The following is a 19,982-nucleotide window of genomic DNA, read 5'->3' as shown; positions in this document are numbered from 1 at the left end:
ATGATGAGACCACTACTTCTTGAAATGAGTTGCCAAAAGGGTGATTTACACGCTGCGACATCGCTAACGATATATCGTCGGGGTCACGTCATTAGTGACGCACATCCGGTGTCGTTAGCGACATTGCAGCGTGTGACACCTAGGAGCAACGATCAACGATCGCAAAAACGTCAACAATCATTGACACGTCACTCCTTTTCATAATATCGTTAGTGGTGCATGCCGGTGGTTGTTCGTCGTTCCTGCGGCAGCACACATCGCTATGCGTGACACCGCAGGAACGACGAACATCTCCTTATCTGCGTCCATCGGAAAGGAGGAAGGAAGGAGGTGGGCGGGATGTTACATGTTGCTCATCTCCGCCCCTCCTCTGCTATTGGGCGGCCACTTAGTGACGCCGCAGTGACGCCGCACGAACCGCCCCCAGCGACATCGCAGGGAAGCTAAGTCCGTGTGACGGGTGTAAGCGATGTGCGCCACGGGCAGCGATTTGCCCGTGACGCACAAACGACGGGGGCGGGTATCGATACCGATATCGCAGGCTGTAAAGCTCGCTAAAGGCTACATGCGCACGCTGCATCTTTTTATGTTCACAAACTGCAGCCAAAACTGCACGTTGCCAGAGAGAACCTGGAAATGTCACAAAAAATGCTTGTAATTGTAGGTGCGTTTTTGCTGCGTTTTTCACAACCTGCGTTTTTGCTGCATTTTTGTGACAAATGTTGACAAACGCAGGAAGAATGAACGTGCTGCATTTTTTTTGTCACAAATGTTTGACAAATAAAACGCTGACAAATAAACTGCAATGTGCGCATAGAAAATCTGACTTCTCATAGACTTTGCTGGGAAGTCAGATGTCAGAAAGTTCTGACAACAAAAACGCAGCAAAAATGCAGCAAAAAACGCAGCGTGCGCATGTAGCCTAAGAGATACGATTGCTGAGGGTCTGTCTGGTCGTATGTGTATTTGAATAAATGGCTTACTACCGAGTTTTTCCAAACAAAACACTGCCTTATACTGTTTTTTTTTGGTTTTTTTTTGCCCCCAAAAAAGTGCTAGGGCTTATTTTTGGGTAGTTCTTATTATTGGGGAAACACGGTTCGGGCTCCCCTGGTTCTGGCTGACACTCACATACATCAGATTGTGCACACACATAAGATCGCACACACACACACACACACACACACACACACACACACTCACCTCATCCGACTATACGGATTGCTTCCAGCCAGCAGGGGCTGATGGGACGCAGTGCAGTACAACGCATGGAGGACTCTGCGGTGAAAATCATCGATGTGTTCCACCGCAGGTCTTTTATGCATTCCACTGCGTCCCATTTTTCCCTGATGGCTGAAGTGTGCGTGTGTGTGTGTGTGTGTGTGTGTGTTGCTTCCTCCCGTTCAGCGTCTGGTGAGTATGATTACAGGGTCTTCTCTCTTTTGGGGGTGTCTGCTTTCTATAATAGTGTCCTGCAGTTTTCTTTATAACTTTTTTAGCTGCATGGACACTTCATTATTGAACCGCGACAACTGCTTATTTTCGGGGTAGTGCTTATATTTAAACCTTACAGCAAAAATGCAGAAAATTGCTGCTAAAGCTTATTTTTGGGGGAGGGCTTATTTTTGGAAAAACACTGTATGTAGTACATGTGAGTGGTCCACAAGAATGAGAGCTGAAATGTCCTGCAATTGTAGAATAAAATATTGGTCAGTTTGGTGACCTGTACCCTTTAAGACCCCCCCCCTTACCAATTAGATAGCGGTTTGGCCAACAACTGTCTCCTGACTACTCCATACACAAGAACGCTCATCTCCTTAGTTTGCGCCTGAGTTTTGTGGGAGAGCCGCTGTCGTCCTCTGGGAACGGCTTATCAGGGACAAAGGATCAGTCGCTGAAGTTCAACATGCCAGATCTTTCTCTCCTCAGAGCTCTGTTGGTTTAGAGTCGCGAGACCCCCATATAGATGGGCAGGTGATCTGCTAATATTGACGGATTCATCGGAGTAGTCTGTGTATAAGGGCCTTTGTGCTTTATTATGAGTATATATACTTAGAATCTTTATTTTTATATAGCACCAACATTCTGCTTTACATACATCCACAACACTGTCCCCATTGGGGCTCACAATCTACATTCCCTATCTGTAGTTCTTTGCAGTGTGGGAGGAAACCAGAGACCCCGGAGGAAACCCACGCAAACACGGGGAGGACATACAGTCTCCTTGCAGATGGTGTCCTTGGTGTGATTGCTATCCGTATAATGTATTTTCCTACCTGTTCTTTTCGCCCAGCCTGATGACAGAGGGTTCATCGGAGAGGTCCCAGTGCTTCGTGTCACCCGACAAGGCCCAGAAGCTGTACACTTTGTATTATCTGCTTTGGAGCCAGGTTCAGAAGTACTAGTGAAGGTAGACTGGAGCCGGAGATTCGACCACATGCAGCAACACTCAGGTGTGCTTGTAATTCATTTCTTATTGAGCAGAGTCTTTAGCCATAGATCAGTATACGTATGTATGAAAGGTTTAGTATTACGCTGGAGGTTTACAGTGGATTGATCGTATCTCCCATACCCTCATTCACCCCTGTGCAGCACGCTGTTATGTTATCAGGGGGTGTTTATGCTAATAAGTATTTTAAAAGGATTGTCCCCAAGATAGTAAGTTATTCCTTCCCTATAAGATGTTGGTAACTTTCTGAGCACTAGGAATCTGAACACTCAAGCCCCAAGGATCTCAAGAATGGGGCTCTGGAACCTAGGAACCGTGCTCTGCATATTCCCAAGATCCACTCCATTCATTACCTATGGGACCGTTGGAAATAGTAGAGCCCTGTACTCTGCTTATTCCAGCAGTCTTAGGCTATGTGCGCACTAGAAATGGTAAGTTTCTCAAGAAAATTTCTTGAGAAACTTCTGGGAGTGAAAGATTTCCGGACCTCCGGAAAAAATCCGCACCAAATCCGCATGCGGATTTGCTGCGGAATAGCCGCGAATTTGCCGCGATTTTCCCGCGGGTGGTTCCCTGCGGATTTTGCAGGCTGTACTGCCGAAATCCGCAGGATACCTGCGGAAAAGAATTGACATGCTCATTTTCTCAAGAAATTTTCTCGAGAAATTCTTCTCAAGGAAATTTCTTGAGAAAAATCCGCACAGTGCGCACAGCTATTTTTTTTTCTCATAGAATGCAGACATTTCTCAAGAAATTTCCGCGGAAAATCCGCGGGTAAATCCGCGGGTAAAACGCACTAGTGCGCACAGAGCCTTAGGCCCGTTTCACACATCCGGCATGTCGCCGCTTTGCTGTATCCGGCACACTCCAGTACAATGTAATACTGTACAATTGCGGTAAGCTCCGGTCACATGCTCCGGTCACATGACAGCATGTGACGAGGTTGCCGCGATGCCATTGCACTGTATACACCGTACTGGAGTGTGCCGGATCTGGCAATCCAGTGACATGCCGGATGTGTGAATCGGGCCTTATAGACAATAAATAGAGCTGTGGTTGGGCATGTGGCTCCTGGGTTCCAGAGCCCAGGTCTTGGATTGCTTGGGGGGAAAAGTGGAGGGGGAGGGGGGCTCAGAGGTTGGATCCCCAGTGTTCAGTAGGTTATCCTTTTGTCTTTGGGATAGGGGATCATTTACAATCTTGGGAATAACCATTAAAGGGAATCTGAGTGGGATTCTGCTTTGTCACCACTTCATAGCACCTGCTGGGGACAGAGACCCTGATTCCAGCAATTTATCACTTAGTTTACTGGGTGCAACATTTATGATAGTTATAGTTTTCTCTGCTGCAGATCTAGCAGAGCTCAGCTGTGCATATTGCCGCCCACACCACAGCTTTGTGTACTTTGTGTACTTTTATAGTGAGAGAGAGCTGCTAATCGTGCTGGGGGTGGGGTTGGACTAAGATCTGCAAATTCAATTTTCTTTGTCGCTCCATTGGGAGACCCAGACAATTGGGTGTATAGCTTCTGCCTCCGGAGGCCACACAAAGTATTACACTTTAAAAAGTGTAACCCCTCCCCTCTGCTATACACCCTCCCGTGCATCACGGGCTCATCAGTTTTTATGCTTTGTCTTGAAGGAGGCACACATGCACACAATGCTCCACATTTTAGTCAGCAGCAGCTGCTGATTATATCGGATGGAAGAAAAGAGGGCCCCTAACAGGGCCCCCGGCATGCTCCCTTCTCACCCCACTGAGTCGGCGGTGCTGTTAAGGTTGAGGTACCCATTGCGGGTACACAGGCAGGAGCCACATGCCGTTTTCCTTCCCCATCCCTTAGGGGCTCTGGGGAAGTGGGATCCTAACCGGTCATCCAGCCACTGGGACCGGGCTCCCTCCGCAGCCCCTGGGGGAATCTGCCGGACAGGAGACGGAGTATCGTCAGGGACATGGCCCTGCATCTACAGGTACTCTGTGTCCCCGTTGGGACGGTGCATGAAGCACCTTGGCCTCAGACGCAGCTGCGACTGCGGTGTGGATTTTTTGTCTGGGACTACCGCGCCGACCGTGCCTGTTTGTCGGCCGCGGTTTTTACTTTAGGCCCCGGCTTTTGCGGCCTAGTGTGTTAAACTCCCGCCCCTGAGCCTGCCAGTCAGGGAGAAAGGCGGGACGGTCGGTATGATGCCGACAGTGAGGGCTGGAGCACACTTCGCTGTCCTCCGCCCCCCTCACTGATCACTATGGGCCACCAGGTTCCCGCACTTTTGCGGTTCCGCCCACGGCTCTCTCCTCCCCTCAGAACGCCGGCAGCCATTGTTATAATTCTGCCGGTGGAGGATCTCAGAATCTGCTCAACACTGCTCTGGGAGAGGGGGATCCTAACCGGTCGCCATGCTCTGGGACCGGGCTCCATCCGCAGCCCCTGGGGGATTCTGACGGACAGGAGACTGGACATCATCAGGGACAGAGCCCTGCATCTTAAGGTACTCTGTGTCCCCTGAGGGACGGTGCATGCAGCATCTGTGTTACAAATGCCGCAGCGGTTGCTGAGTGGTTTGTGAGACTGGGACTACCGCGCCGACCGCGCCATGTTTGCCGGCCACGTTTTTAAATTTAGTCCCCGGCTCTTGCGGCCTAGTTCCATATACTCCCGTTCTCGGGCCTGCCAGTCAGGGGTAACGACGGGACGGCCGACTGGACGTCGGCAGGGAGGGCTGGAGCATACGTTGGTATCCCCCTTCCCCCTCCCTGAGCACTGTGGGGCACCAGTTTTCAGGTGCTGACCCCCCTTGGTGCCGCAGTGTATATATATATGTTTATTTATATGGTATATGATCTCACTGTTCGGCAGCATTATTTGCCTTTGGCTGTATACCCTCACTGATTACTCTGCGGACGACATGCTGTTGTCTGCTCTTAAAGAGTAAGGGTGCCAAGGTACTAGACAACCTGTACCTCTTGTGCGGCTATATTACAGGCAGGTTCCACATACCCTCATTGTGTACAATGCTTGGCCCCGAGGGCACTCACTCAGCCGGAGCCTCCGGCACTGGTGGGACCCTCGGCCAGGTGGTACCGCCGGTTTCCACTGCACAGATGACAGGGACAGAGTTTGCTTGTTGGAATCAGCAAATCTCTGAGTAGCTTTCACATTCCAGGACTCAGTCTATGGACAGAGGGTCTGCTAAGATACTGGAAGCCTTGCAGTCCAGACCGATAACACAGGGCCAGGGAGCTGTGAGTTCATCGCTCCCGGGTCCCTCTAGGTCGGTACAACAAGGGGCTCCTGGGGTAACACCCAGATCCCACGGTGAGAACTGCGTCACGGACCGTGGCCTTTGATAGGCTAAGCGGGCCCGCTGGGAACATTCCCCGACTTCATCAGGAGTGCGTGTTTCGATCACTCTAACTCCAGAGGGGCCGTCCAAAAGCACAGAACTTTACGGACAAACGCTTACTAAGCGCTTTATTGACACGCGTTACCCTTTTCCCCCTGACGTTGTTAAGGGTTGGGCTCAGTGTCACAGGGTGGATTCTCCAGTCCCTTGGCTGGCGGCTAGATCCGTAGTATTAGTGGCAGATGCCATCTCTCACGAATGCCACTGACAGGCAAATAAAGCTTATGATGAAATCCATCTATGAAGCCATAGTCGCATCTTTTGCTCCAGCCTTCGCAGCCGTGAGGGCACTCCAAGCTATCTCAACTTCTATGGCTGAGTTTATTGCGGTTGCACATACCTCTGCCCCGCAGGTTGTGTCCTTCACTTCTCAGGCGTAGGTTTTTTCGTTCTACGCCATGAACGCCGTTCCTGGACTCTGCGAGCCGTACAGCGGTAGCATCCACCAATTCGGTGGCAGTCTGCAGGGCCATGTGGCTACGTGAATGGAAGGCAGGCTCTGCTACCAAGAAGTTCTTAACCGGTTCGCCATTTTCTGGCGACCGTTTATTTGGCGAGCAATTGGATGAAGTTACTAGACAGTCCAAGGGAAAGGTCTCGTCCTTGCCCCAGTCCAAAGGTTTCGGTCATCTCGGTCCTCAGCAAGTTCCGTTCCTCCACGTCCAACAGGTCAGAGGAGGGCTAGAGGAACTCTTCTGCATGGCGGTCTAAGTCACAAGGCGGCTTCCTCATGACTTCGGCCTCACCAAGACCGCGTCCTCGGTCGGTGGCAGGCTCTCCCGCTTTTGCGACGCCTGGTGGCCACATGTCCAAGACCGATGGGTGAGACATTCTGTCTCACGGTTACAGGATAGAGCTCTGCTCTCGTCCTCCGACTCGTTTCTTCAAAACATCTCCGCCCCCCGAGCGAGCCGATGCACTTTTTCAGGCGGTGAACACTCTGAAGCCTCGATGTCACAAGGAAACTTCCTAGCATCAATTGACATCAAGGATGCTTACCTCCATGTGCCGATCGCACCCGAGCTTCAACGCTTTCTGCGTTTCGCCATCAGGGACGAACACTTCAGTTCGTGGCACTGCCATTCGGCCTGGCGGCAGCCCCACGGGTCTTCACCAAGGTCATGGCAGCAGTGGTGGCGGTCCTACAAGGGCCACTTGGTGATCACTTACCTAGACGATCTTCTAGTCAAGACACCCTCCTGGGTGGCATGTCAACACAACCTGACCATTGCTCTGGAGACTCTCCAGGGGTTCGGGTGGATCATCAAATTTCCAAGGTTAAAACTGACACCGACCCAATCACTGACTTGCCTCGGGATGGAGTTTCATACTCTCTCAGCGATAGTGAAGCTTCCGCAGCATAGTCAGCGTTCACTACAGACAGGGGTGCAATCTCTCCTTCGGGCCCAGTCACCCCTTGAGGCGCCTCATGCACTTTCTAAGGAAGATGGTGGCAGCAAGGGAGGCAGTTCCCTTGCGCAGTTTCGTCTGCGTCCGATTTTATCGGACACCGCAAATGGGACAGGAGGTCGACGTCCCTAGACAAGAACGTCTCTCTTTCCCTTGCGGCAAAACCTCTCTTCAGTGGTGTCTTCTTTCCACTTCCTGGGCGGAGGAAAAATCCTCCCGGCCCCCAGCTGAGGCTGTGGTCACGACGGACGCGAGTCTGTCAGGGTGGGGAGCGGTCTTCCTCCACCACTCGGCTCAGGGAACCTGGACTCCGACAGAGTCCTCCCTTCAGATCAATGTTCTGGAGATAAGGGCAGTGGATCTAGCCCTAAAGGTGTTCCAGCGGTGGCTGGAGGGCAGGCAGATCCGAATTCAGTCGGACAACGCCACGGCGGTTGCGTACATCAACCACCAGGGCGGCACACGCGCAGTCGTCAAGCCTTCCGAGCAGTTCGGCGGATTCGGCTGTGGGCGGAAGCCACAGCCTCCACCATCTCCGCAGTTCACATCCCGGGCGTCGAAAACGGGGAAGCAGATTTTCTCAGTCGCCAGGGCATGGACGCAGGGGAATGGTCTCTTCACCCGGACGTGTTTCTAGAGATCTGTTGCCGCTGGGGAATGCCGGACGTCGATCTAATGGCGTCTCGGCACAACAACAAAGTCCCGGCATCATGGCTCGGTCTAAGGATCACAGAGCTCTGGCGGCAGACGCGCTAGTTCACGACTGGTCGCAGTTTCGACTGCCTTATGTCTTTCCTCCTCTGGCACTACTGCCCAGAGTGTTACGCAAGATCAGGTCAGACTGTCGCCGCGCCATCCTCGTTGCTCCAGACTGGCCGAGGTGATCGTGGTACCCGGATCTGTGGCACCTCACGGTGGGTCAACCGTGGACACTCCCAGACCGACCAGACTTGCTGCCTCAAGGTCCATATTTCCTTCTGAATTCTGCGGCTCTAAACCTGACTGTGTGGCCATTGAGTTCTGGCTCCTAGCGTCATCAGGGATATCTCCAGATGTCATTGCCACCATGAGACAGGCCAGGAAACCAACGTCCGCCAAGATCTATCACAGGACTTGGAGGATTTTCTTATCCTGGTGCTCTGATCAGGGTTTTACTCCCTGGCCGTTTGCCTTGCCCACTTTTCTTTCTTTCCTTCAATCCGGAATGGACAAGGGCTTGTCTCTCGGCTCTCTCAAGGGACAAGTATCAGCGCTTTCCGGTCCCACCTTACAAGCGTCCGTTAACACCCCGTCCGTTAACACCCTCGGATCTTAACAGGGTGCTGACGACTCTTCAGAAGCCACTTTCGAGCCGATGCGGGATCTCTCTATCTCGCCTTTCGCAAAGGATGGCCTTCCTAGTGGCAGTCACATCACTCAGAAGAGTGTCTCAGCTAGCAGCGCTGTCATGCAAAGCCCCCTTCCTGGTGTTTCACCAGGATAGGGTGGTTCTACGTCTGGTCCCGGACTTTCTCCCTAAGGTATCCCCGTTTCATCTCAATCAGGATATCGTCTTACCCTCTTTGGGTCCGCATCCAGTTCACCAAGGTGAAAAGGATTTGCATTTAATAGATCTGGTGAGAGCACTCCGGCTTTACATTTCTCGCACGGCGCCCCTGCGCCGGTCTGATGCGCTCTTGTCCTTATCGCGGGCCAGAGTAAGGAATTTCAGGTTTTCAAGTCAACCTTGGCTCGGTGGATCAAGGAACCGATTCTTGAAGCCTACCGTTCTTTTAGGCTTCCGATTCCTGCAGGGCTGAAGGCCCATTCTACCAGAGCCGTCGGTGTCCTGGGCATTGCGACACCAGGCTACGGCTCGGCAGGTGTGTCAGGCGGCTACCTGGTCGAGTCTGCACACTTTCACGAAACACTATCAGGTGCATGCCGATGATTCGGCAGATGCCAGCCTAGGTAGGCGACTCCTTCAGGCGGCAGTTGCCCACCTATAAGAGGGGGCCGTTTTTCGGCTCTTTTTATCGAGGTATTCTTTTACCCACCCAGGGATTGCTTTTGGACATCCCAATTGTCTGGGTCTCCCAATGGAGCGACAAAGAAGGGAATTTTGTTTACTTACCGTAAATTCCTTTTCTTCTAGCTCCTATTGGGAGACCCAGCACCCGCCCCTGTTCCCTTCGGGCTGTTGTTCTTTGTGTACACATGTTGTTCATGTTGAATTGTTCTTTTGGTTCATGGTTTCAGTTCTCCGAACATCCTTCGGATTGAATTTACCTTAGACCAATTTATAAGTTTCCTCCTTCCTGCTTTGGCACCAAAACTGATGAGCCCGTGATGCACGGGAGGGTGTATAGCAGAGGGGAGGGGTTACACTTTTTAAAGTGTAATACTTTGTGTGGCCTCCGGAGGCAGAAGCTATACACCCAATTGTCTGGGTCTCCCAATAGGAGCTAGAAGAAAAGGAATTTACGGTAAGTAAACAAAATTCCCTTCGTCCTGTAGTGATCTATTGATGATAAAACACTGATTTGTATTGAAACAGCAAGACATGGCTCAGTAAGTGACACATCACTGTAATTAGGATCTCTGTTCCTACATTATGGTGGCCTCAGATTACATAGCACGAGCCTGGTGACAGATTCCATTTAATGGGGAGCGGCACACATTGTATTGGATTTGGACACCACAATGATTTTGGTGCTGTTGCATTTTTAGTTTCCAAGTGGTCTTCCTCTGAAGCTCCTCAGCAGACTGCAGGCTGTTGTAAACCCCTCTTCTTTTATCCTCTAATTCGAGTTTCCTTCAACCATACACCTTTCCTGAACAGCATCAATTGTGACCACCCTATCACAATGTCACTGCGCTCTTCAGTCCAAGCCATGTGGTTACCTGCTCATAATTTCTGTCTGTTTTCTCCAGGCCAGCACCTTATCACAGCCATTGCAGACTCTCTGTATGGATTTAAGACCACCTCATGGTAAGCATGATGTTTCAATTATTACCTTTATTTTACTTGGATTTATGACATTAAGGCTAAGGACACAAGTCTATGGGTGCGATTGAAACATTGCACTGCACTCTGATGACACCGGAGTTCAGAGCGTAATTGCATCGGCTGATAATAGAGATTAGTCTCTCCCTCTCCTACGCAGCTGTGATCCCATCACAGGATCGCATTACAATATAATGACACTCTGCTCACGCCAGCAGGAGCCACGTCCGATGCTCTCGCATCGCGTGCCATACGCTCGTGTGGCACCAGCCTTAATGTTTCACTTCACCTCCAATTTCTGTTGAGATGTCTCCCTAAACAGCCCATAGTTCAGAGGGCTGTGTACTACGTCTGCCTACTAGTTGGCTCCAATAATAAGGCAGATTGAGGTGTGGATGGATGCTGCTCCTCCACTAGTTAGTTCACATGCAGCAGATTTTTTGTAGACATTTCAGTGTCTTCAGCATGTGTAGGAATTTCTGTAAGCTCCATTCAAATGCCAAAAGGCACAGAAGTGTCTGAACAAATCTGTTATGTGTGACATTACATTTCACCTGCTATGAGTCACGCATTAAAGCTGCCCTCCACCCCGGCAATTCTCATGTATAGTTCCCCTATCTGGTGGCCTCCAGTTGCCTCACACTACCTCCTCCTCGTAGATCGGCCTTCCGTTCCTCCCTCTTCTATGATGTACTGTCGGCGTAATTTAGACTTCCCACTGTTCTCCCAATGTCACTGTGGCTGCCATCATAAAAGCTGGAGAAATGCAAGGAGACAACAAGAGGCAAACAGAGGGCACCAAATAGGTTGATTATATGAGAAAACACAAACTCCAGGGCTTATTTTAAATCTTGGCCAACTCAAGGGGTTGTCTAGTCTTAAGCTAAAAGTCTGCAGTCACGGGGGGGCACGTGATCCCAAGTAGGCGATTCTCATACTTCCAGTCACATTCCCACTGGTGTTTTTGGCCTTGCTCCATACACTTTCATTGAGCAAGGCTGGATAGTCTAGTTGGTATGTGACCACATGTATACAAATCACATACTTGTGATCATGTTTTCAGCTCCGGAGAATCCTCAGCACAGTGCGTACAACATGGGGGTTCACAAGTCTGCAGCAACATAGTGACTGCAGACTTATGGCTTAAGACTGGTAACCCCTCTAATTGTGCATCTAACTCACATGATGGAGGCACTTTGAAGCATATGTATCCAGACAAGCAAAGGTGATGGGTAATACTGGTCCTATTAACCAAAGCTTCACCTTATGTGGTTATGGCACTGGCTCTCACTGATCAGTTCTTTGATGCTAATAGCCTTAATGGCATTAATGTGAATTTGTGTACAAGATTCAAACGTCTTAAATTTAGGGTTAATTTAACAGCATTCCCTCGATTTACAGGGAGCTGGGACGACAGCGCAGTTCTATTGAGCTGGACACGCCAACCATGACAAACCAACAGGTTGAAGCTGTAGAACAGCTGGTAAACCAGAAGATCCGCCAGCGTGTGCCTGTCGTTGTGAGAGTGATCACTGATGAAGACGCTGAATTTAACCAAGTAAGTGGTGCACTGAATGTGTGGGACGTGATCTACAAAACGCAGTCATAGGAGCGGAACTTTCTTATTCTCACTCATTGATATAGAAATGTATCTGTTCCATCCTCAGGTCAGAAGTCGAGGCTTACCTGATGACCATGCTGGGCCGGTGAGGATAATCGATATAGAAGGAGTTGATGCAAATATGTGCTGTGGGACCCATGTTTCTAATCTCAGTGACCTACAGGTAAGTGGAATTAATATACAGCATTTACATAAGACTGGGCATCATATGTTACCATTCTAATTACACCCTTGCTGCATCCTCTGCCTTTCTAAGCCTAGCACCCCCTCGTTGTAGAAATTTTAACCACCTAACCCCAAATCTATGATACGTGTAGTCTTAATGGGTTGTCTCCTCTTCATTAATGGGTTAAATAGCAAAGTGCTTGTATGAACTTTACAGTTTACCACTCTTTAAAAATCCTCTCCATTCTCAAGAATGGAGGGATTGTTAATTTGATAGTTTCCAGCTTGTAGTTGTGGTTGCCGATCACTCTCTGTGTGGCCAGTTAGGTTATGTTCACACAGTGTGTTTTTGTTCGTTTTTTTCGGGTGCATTTTTGGCCTCAAAACTGCATGACTTTGCTTCCCCAGCAAAGTCTGAGTTTTCATTTTTGCTGTCCGCACCCAAAAAAAAAAAATGGACATGTCAATTCTTTCCTGCGTTTTTTCTGCGTTTTCTCCCCATGCAATGTATTGGAAAAACGCAGAGATGAAAAACGCAGCCAAAAACGCACCAAATCGTGGTAAAAACGCAGCGTGTGCACATAGCCTTACATAGGCAAGAAATGCCCACCGCTTATGGTTTAGAGCCTGCGCCCTCTGCTTTAAAGCTGGCCAGATCCGACCATGCTCAATTCCTCTGCTTCTGCTGTAGAGGCAAAAGCTTCCTCTGCTACTAGGAGAGCACTCTGTTCAATGCAGCCATGCAAATAGGAAGCTTGGCATTTATATGTACAGGGCACTCATGAAAAGTGGAGATGAGACAACCGCTTAAGTATTCATGTTTGGGAAGAGTGTTACTAGTCTCCTGTTCCCCCACCAGTTTGACTCAATATTCTGCAATTAAAGGGGTTTTCCCACTAACAAATTTAATTTTAAAAATTGTGTTAATCAATAGATCTTGGAATAGTAATAAATTCCACAATTGGATGGGTTTAAAAAAAATGTTCCTGTGCTGAGATAATCTTATATATGTGTCCCTGCTATGTACTGTGTAATGGCCGTGTCTGACTGTACAGGGACATGGTCTGATCATACCACTTCTCCTGGGCAGCGGGGGACGCACAATAGTATATATACATTACAGCACAGGGTCACAGCTGATTCTTTTTTGTGAGGTAAAACATTTCCCTGCCTGTTTTTTAAAAAAAGGTTTCCCTCAAAGAAAGAACTACTAGCTAACCCATGCTGTAATGTCTGTATACTCTTTTTTTACTTCCTTCATCTGCCAGGAGATGTGATATGATCAGACCATGTTCCTGTATGGTCACACGGCCATTACACAGTACATAGCAGAAGCACATACTGTATATAAGATTATCTCAGCCCAGGAGATGTGGTATGATCAGACCATGTCCAATATGTATGGTCAGACACATCCATTACACAGCACATAGCAGAGCACATATATAAGATTATCTTAGCCCAGGAGCTGCGGTATGATCAGACCATGTCCCTGTACAGTCAGACACGGCCATTACACAGTACATAGCAGGGACACATATATAAGATTATCTCAGCACAGGAACATTTTTTTTTTTTTTTAAAACACATCCAACTGTAAAAATTATTTTCTTTGTCGCTCTATTGGGAGACCCAGACAATTGGGTGTATAGGCTATGCCTCCGGAGGCCGCACAAAGTATTACACTCAAAAGTGTTAAGCCCCTCCCCTTCTGCCTATACACCCCCCGTGCTCCCACGGGCTCCTCAGTTTTTTGCTTTGTGCGAAGGAGGTCAGACACGCACGCACAGCTCCACAGATTGGTCAGCAGCAGCTGCTGACCATGTCGGATGGAAGAAAAGTGGGCCCATATAGGGCCCCCAGCATGCTCCCTTCTCACCCCACTCTTGTCGGCGGTGTTGTAAGGTTGAGGTATCCATTGCGGGTACGGAGGCTGGAGCCCACATGCTGTTTTCCTTCCCCATCCCCCTCAGGGCTCTGGTGGAAGTGGGATCCTATCGGTCTCCAGGCACTGAGACCGTGCTTCATCCACAACTCCTGTGGAGCCTGCTGGATAGGAGCCGGGTATCGTTCAGGGACATGGCCCTGCTACTTGGAGGTACTCTGTGTCCCCGTGGGGACCGCGCACAGCAACACTCCAGCTTTGCTGGGTGTCCTAGTGCACCGGGGACCGCGGCGCTGACCGGGTTAATATGTGCCATTACACACTCAGCGTTGCTGAGTGTGTTTATGTATAGGGACTGCCGCACCGACCGCCGCTGCCATGGAAACACTGCGGCGCGGCTGGGACTTGTAGTGCGCCGGGGACTTCCACGCCGGCCGCGCTTTTACGGCGGCCGCGTTTATTACTAGAGTCCCCGGCTTTTTTGCGGCCTAGTTTCCTTTCCTCCCGCCCATAGCCCTGACAGGCAGGGGAAGGGCGGGACGCTGCACAGAACGAGCAGCACTGAGGGCTGGAGCATGCTTTGCATACTCCACTCCCCTCACTGTGCACAGTGCAGGCACCAGTTCCCGCTCTTTCTGGGTCACGCCCACGGCTCCCTCCTGTCCTCAGGACGCATTCCTGTCAGCTCCTCGGACGCTGCAGAGGGAGACAAAATCTGGGAGACCCAGGCAGGGACTCTGGTGGCCTCACAACCGCTTTAAGCGGGTGGTAAGCAGCACCTGTGGTGCTAGCCCCATTGTGCAGTAGTGTAACATTATATGTTTATTTTACACTGTATAGTGCACAGTTGATTTCTGGCTATATACCCTATTGTGTTGCTCAGGGAAGATAATAGCATGGCGCCCACGAAAGGCAGGGGTGCCAAAACACAGGCTTATTATGTTGCCTGCGCCGCATGTACGACCCCACTACCGGCAGGTTCCACTGACCCTCATTGTATGCACTGTTCGGCCCCTGTGGCACTTACTCAGCCAGAGCCTCTGCTAGGGGGGGCCCAGGGGGAGCCACCTGCTAACACTGTTCAGGTGACAGGGACGGAGTTTGCAAAACTCTGAGACTATGGCTAAGATACTGGAAGCCTTGCAGTCCAGACCGGTATCTCAGCACAGGGACTCTGTTGAATCTTTGTCCCCTGACCCACCTCAGCTGGACCAACAATGTCCTCCCGGGGTATCTCATGGATCCCAAGCTGAGGGTTCTGACACAGACCCCAGCCCCAGACCGACTAAGCGAGATCGCTTAGATTTTCCCTCGACATCATCATATTGTGCAGGGTCTCAGAGGGGGGAATCTCTGGTTGATGATGCGGAGACAGCTGATCAGGATTCTGATCCTGAGGCCGCTCTCAATCTTGATACTCCGGGGACGCCATAGTGAACGACCTTATTGCGTCCATCAATCGTATGTTGGATATTTCTCCCTCAGCTCCTCCGGTGGAGGAGTCGGCTTCCCAGCAGGAGAAATTCCGTTTCAGGTTTCCCAAGCGTACACCGAGTATGTTTCTGGACCACTCTGATTTCAGAGAGGCAGTCCAGAATCACCATGCTTGTCCAGATAAGCGCTTTTCTAAGCGCCTTAAGGATACACGTTATCCCTTTCCCCCTGACGTGGTCAAGGGTTGGACTCAGTGTCCCAAAGTGGATCCTCCAATCTCCAGACTGGCAGCTAGATCCATACTTGCAGTGGAAGATGGGGCTTCACTCAAAGATGCCACTGACAGGCAGATGGAGCTCTGGTTGAAATCCATCTATGAAGCTATCGGCGCTTCTTTTGCCCCAGCATTCGCAGCCGTATGGGCGCTACAAGCTATCTCAGCAGGTCAAGCGCAAATTGACGCAGCCACACGCACGTCCGCGCCACAGGTGGCGTCCATAACCACTCAGACGTCGGCATTTGCGTCTTACGCTATTAATGCTATCCTGGACTCTGCGAGCCGTACGGCGGTTGCAGCCGCCAATTCGGTGGTACTCCGCAGGGCCTTGTGGCTACGGGAATGGAAGGCAGATTCTGTTTCCAAAAAGCGCTTAACCAGTTTGCCAATTTCTGGCGAACGATTGTTTGGCGAGCGTTTGGATGAAATCATCAAACAATCCAAGGGAAAGGATACATCCTTACCCCAGCCCAAACCGAACATACCCCAACAGAGGAAGGGGCAGTCGAGGTTTCGGTCCTTTCGGGGCGCGGGCAGGTCCCAATTCTCCTCGTCCAAAAGGCCTCAGAAAGATCAAAGGAACTCTGATGCATGGCGGTCTAAGTCACGTCCTAAACAGACCACCGGAGGTGCCGCTACCAAAGCGGCTTCCTCATGACTGTCGGCATCCTCACTCCGCATCCTCGGTCGGTGGCAGGCTCTCCCGCTTTTGCGACACCTGGCTGCCACGGGTAAAAGACCGTTGGGTGAGAGACATTCTGTCTCACGGTTACAAGATAGAGTTCACCTCTCGTCCCCCGACTCGATTCTTCAGGTCATCCCCGCCTCCCGAGCGAGCCGAGGCTCTTCTGCAGGCGCTAGGCATTCTGAAGGCAGAAGGGGTGGTGGTCCCTGTTCCTCTTCAGCAACAGGGCCACGGTTTTTACTCCAACTTGTTTGTGGTCCCAAAGAAGGACGGGTCTTTCCGACCTGTCCTGGACCTGAAACTTCTCAACAAACACGTAAATACCAGGCGGTTCCGGATGGAATCCCTCCGCTCCGTCATCGCCTCAATGTCCCAGGGAGATTTCCTTGCATCGATCGATATCAAAGATGCTTATCTCCACGTACCGATTGCTCCAGAGCACCAGCGCTTCTTGCGCTTCGCCATAGAAAACGAACACCTGCAGTTCGTGGCACTGCCGTTCGGCCTGGCAACAGCCCCACGGGTTTTCACCAAGGTTATGGCTACTGTCGTAGCGGTCCTCCACTCTCAGGGTCACTCGGTGATCCCGTACTTGGACGATCTGTTGATCAAGGCACCCTCTCTAGAGGCATGCCAACACAGCCTCGACGCTACCCTGGAGACTCTCCAGAGTTTCGGGTGGATCATCAATTTTCCAAAGTCAAATCTGACACCGGCCCAATCGCTGACATACCTTGGCATGGAGTTTCATACCCTCTCAGCGATAGTGAAGCTTCCGCTGATCAAGCAGCGGTCACTACAGACAGGGGTACAATCTCTCCTTCAAGGTCGGTCACACACCTTGAGGCGCCTCATGCACTTCCTGGGGAAGATGGTGGCAGCAATGGAGGCAGTTCCTTTCGCGCAGTTTCACCTGCGTCCTCTTCAATGGGACATCCTACGCAAATGGGACAGGAAGCCGACGTCCCTCGACAGGAACGTCTCCCTCTCGCAGGCGACCAAAACTTCCCTTCGGTGGTGGCTTCTTCCCACTTCATTATCGAAAGGGAAATCCTTCCTACCCCCATCCTGGGAGGTGGTCACGACGGACGCGAGTCTGTCAGGGTGGGGAGCGGTTTTTCTCCACCACAGGGCTCAGGGTACGTGGAGCCAGCAAGAGTCCTCGCTTCAGATCAATGTTCTGGAAATACGGGCAGTGTATCTTGCCCTGAAAGCGTTCCAGCAGTTGGTGGAAGGCAAGCAGATCAGAATTCAGTCAGACAATTCCACAGCGGTGGCATACATCAACCACCAAGGCGGCACACGCAGTCGGCAAGCCTTCCAGGAAGTCCGGCGGATTCTGCTGTGGGTGGAAGCCACGGCCTCCACCATCTCCGCAGTTCACATTCCAGGCGTGGAAAACTGGGAAGCAGATTATCTCAGTCGCCAGGGCATGGACGCAGGGGAATGGTCCCTTCACCCGGACGCGTTTCAGATCTGTTGCCGCTGGGGGGTGCCGGACGTCGACCTCATGGCGTCCCGGCACAACAACAAGGTACCGGCGTTCATGGCACGGTCTCAAGATCCCAGAGCTCTGGCGGCAGACGCCTTAGTTCAGGATTGGTCGCAGTTTCAGCTCCCTTATGTGTTTCCTCCGCTGGCACTGTTGCCCAGAGTGTTACGCAAGATCAGGGCCAACTGCCGCCGCGTCATCCTCGTCGCTCCAGACTGGCCGAGGCGGTCGTGGTACCCGGATCTGTGGCATCTCACGGTCGGCCAACCGTGGGCACTACCAGACCGACCAGACTTGCTATCTCAAGGGCCGTTTTTCCATCTGAATTCTGCGACTCTCAACCTGACTGTGTGGCCATTGAGTCCTGGATCCTAGCGTCTTCAGGGTTATCTCAAGACGTCATTGCCACTATGAGACAAGCTAGGAAACCAACGTCCGCCAAGATCTACCACAGGACGTGGAAAATTTTCCTGTCATGGTGCTCTGCTCAGGGTTTTTCTCCCTGGCCTTTTGCCTTGCCCACTTTTCTGTCCTTCCTTCAATCTGGACTGGAAAAGGGTTTGTCGCTCGGCTCCCTTAAGGGACAAGTCTCAGCGCTCTCTGTGTTTTTCCAGAAGCGCCTAGCCAGACTTCCACAGGTACGCACGTTCCTGCAGGGGGTTTGTCACATCGTCCCTCCTTACAAGCGGCCGTTAGAACCCTGGGATCTGAACAGGGTGCTGACTGTTCTTCAGAAACCACCATTCGAGCCAATGAGGGATATTTCTCTCTCACGCCTTTCGCAGAAAGTGGTTTTTCTAGTAGCAGTCACTTCACTTCGGAGAGTGTCTGAGCTAGCAGCGCTGTCATGCAAATCCCCTTTCCTGGTGTTTCACCAGGACAAGGTGGTTCTGCGTCCGGTTCCGGAATTTCTCCCTAAGGTGGTATCCCCCTTTCATCTCAATCAGGATATCTCCTTACCTTCTTTTTGTCCTCATCCAGTTCACCAATGTGAAAAGGATTTGCACTTGTTAGATCTGGTGAGAGCACTCAGACTCTACATTTCTCGTACGGCGCCCCTGCGCCGCTCGGATGCACTCTTTGTCCTTGTCGCTGGCCAGCGTAAAGGGTCACAGGCTTCCAAATCAACCCTGGCTCGGTGGATCAAGGAGCCAATTATCGAAGCTTACCGTTCGGCTGGGCTTCCGGTTCCCTCAGGGCTGAAGGCCCATTCTACCAGAGCCGTGGGCGCGTCCTGGGCTTTGAGGCACCAGGCTACGGGTCAGCAGGTGTGTCAGGCGGCTACCTGGTCGAGCCTACACACTTTCACGAAGCACTATCAGGTGCATACCTATGCTTCGGCGGATGCCAGCCTAGGTAGACGAGTCCTTCAGGCGGTGGTTGCCCACCTGTAGGAAGAGGCCGTTTTACGGCTCTCTTACGAGGTATTAATTTACCCACCCAGGGAATGATTTTGGACGTCCCAATTGTCTGGGTCTCCCAATAGAGCGACAAAGAAGAAGGGAATTTTGTTTACTTACCGTAAATTCCTTTTCTTCTAGCTCTAATTGGGAGACCCAGCACCCGCCCCTGTTTTTTTGTGTACACATGTTGTTCATGTTGAATGGTTTCAGTTCTCCGATATTCCTTCGGATTGAAGTTACTTTAAACCAGTTTATAATTCTTTTTCCTCCTTCTTGCTTTTGCACCAAAACTGAGGAGCCCGTGGGAGCACGGGGGGTGTATAGGCAGAAGGGGAGGGGCTTAACACTTTTGAGTGTAATACTTTGTGCGGCCTCCGGAGGCATAGCCTATACACCCAATTGTCTGGGTCTCCCAATTAGAGCTAGAAGAAAAGGAATTTACGGTAAGTAAACAAAATTCCCTTCATTCCAAGATCTGCTGATTTAAATGAACTTTGTTTGGAAAACCCCTTTAAAAAAATGTTAGGGATATGAAAGTTCCTTTAACAGCATTCTGTCACCTGCAAAACAGAATTTAAACAGTTATTTAGGAGACTTGGCCCCTATAAAAATGTTATATATTTCCTTGCTGTAATTGCTTTTAGAACTTTTTTTATTCCATATGCAAATGAGTTGGCTTTGGTGCTCTCTTGGTCCAATGCACAGTGCACCTTTACACCCTTTTCAGTTTGCATATTGAATGGGTCATTGACTGATCTAGAGCATTCGCTTGGC

General features: G+C 50.8%; 1 protein-coding gene across 2 annotated transcripts in view; it reads left to right on the top strand.

Moving 5' to 3' along the window:
• The window catches only part of LOC142311485 (alanyl-tRNA editing protein Aarsd1-B-like), a 130,834-nt gene that overhangs the window by 52,661 nt on the left and 58,191 nt on the right, over nt 1–19,982 (top strand). For both annotated transcript variants that reach the window (XM_075349961.1, XM_075349959.1), the window contains 4 exons: nt 2,294–2,453; nt 10,174–10,231; nt 11,648–11,804; nt 11,914–12,030. In XM_075349961.1, the coding sequence (XP_075206076.1) occupies nt 2,294–2,453; nt 10,174–10,231; nt 11,648–11,804; nt 11,914–12,030 (492 nt within the window). The remainder of the gene's footprint in view (nt 1–2,293; nt 2,454–10,173; nt 10,232–11,647; nt 11,805–11,913; nt 12,031–19,982) is intronic.

Source organism: Anomaloglossus baeobatrachus, chromosome 5, assembly GCF_048569485.1.
Source record: "Anomaloglossus baeobatrachus isolate aAnoBae1 chromosome 5, aAnoBae1.hap1, whole genome shotgun sequence".
Lineage (NCBI taxonomy): Eukaryota > Metazoa > Chordata > Amphibia > Anura > Aromobatidae > Anomaloglossus > Anomaloglossus baeobatrachus.
This window is presented reverse-complemented; position numbering and strand designations above follow the sequence as displayed.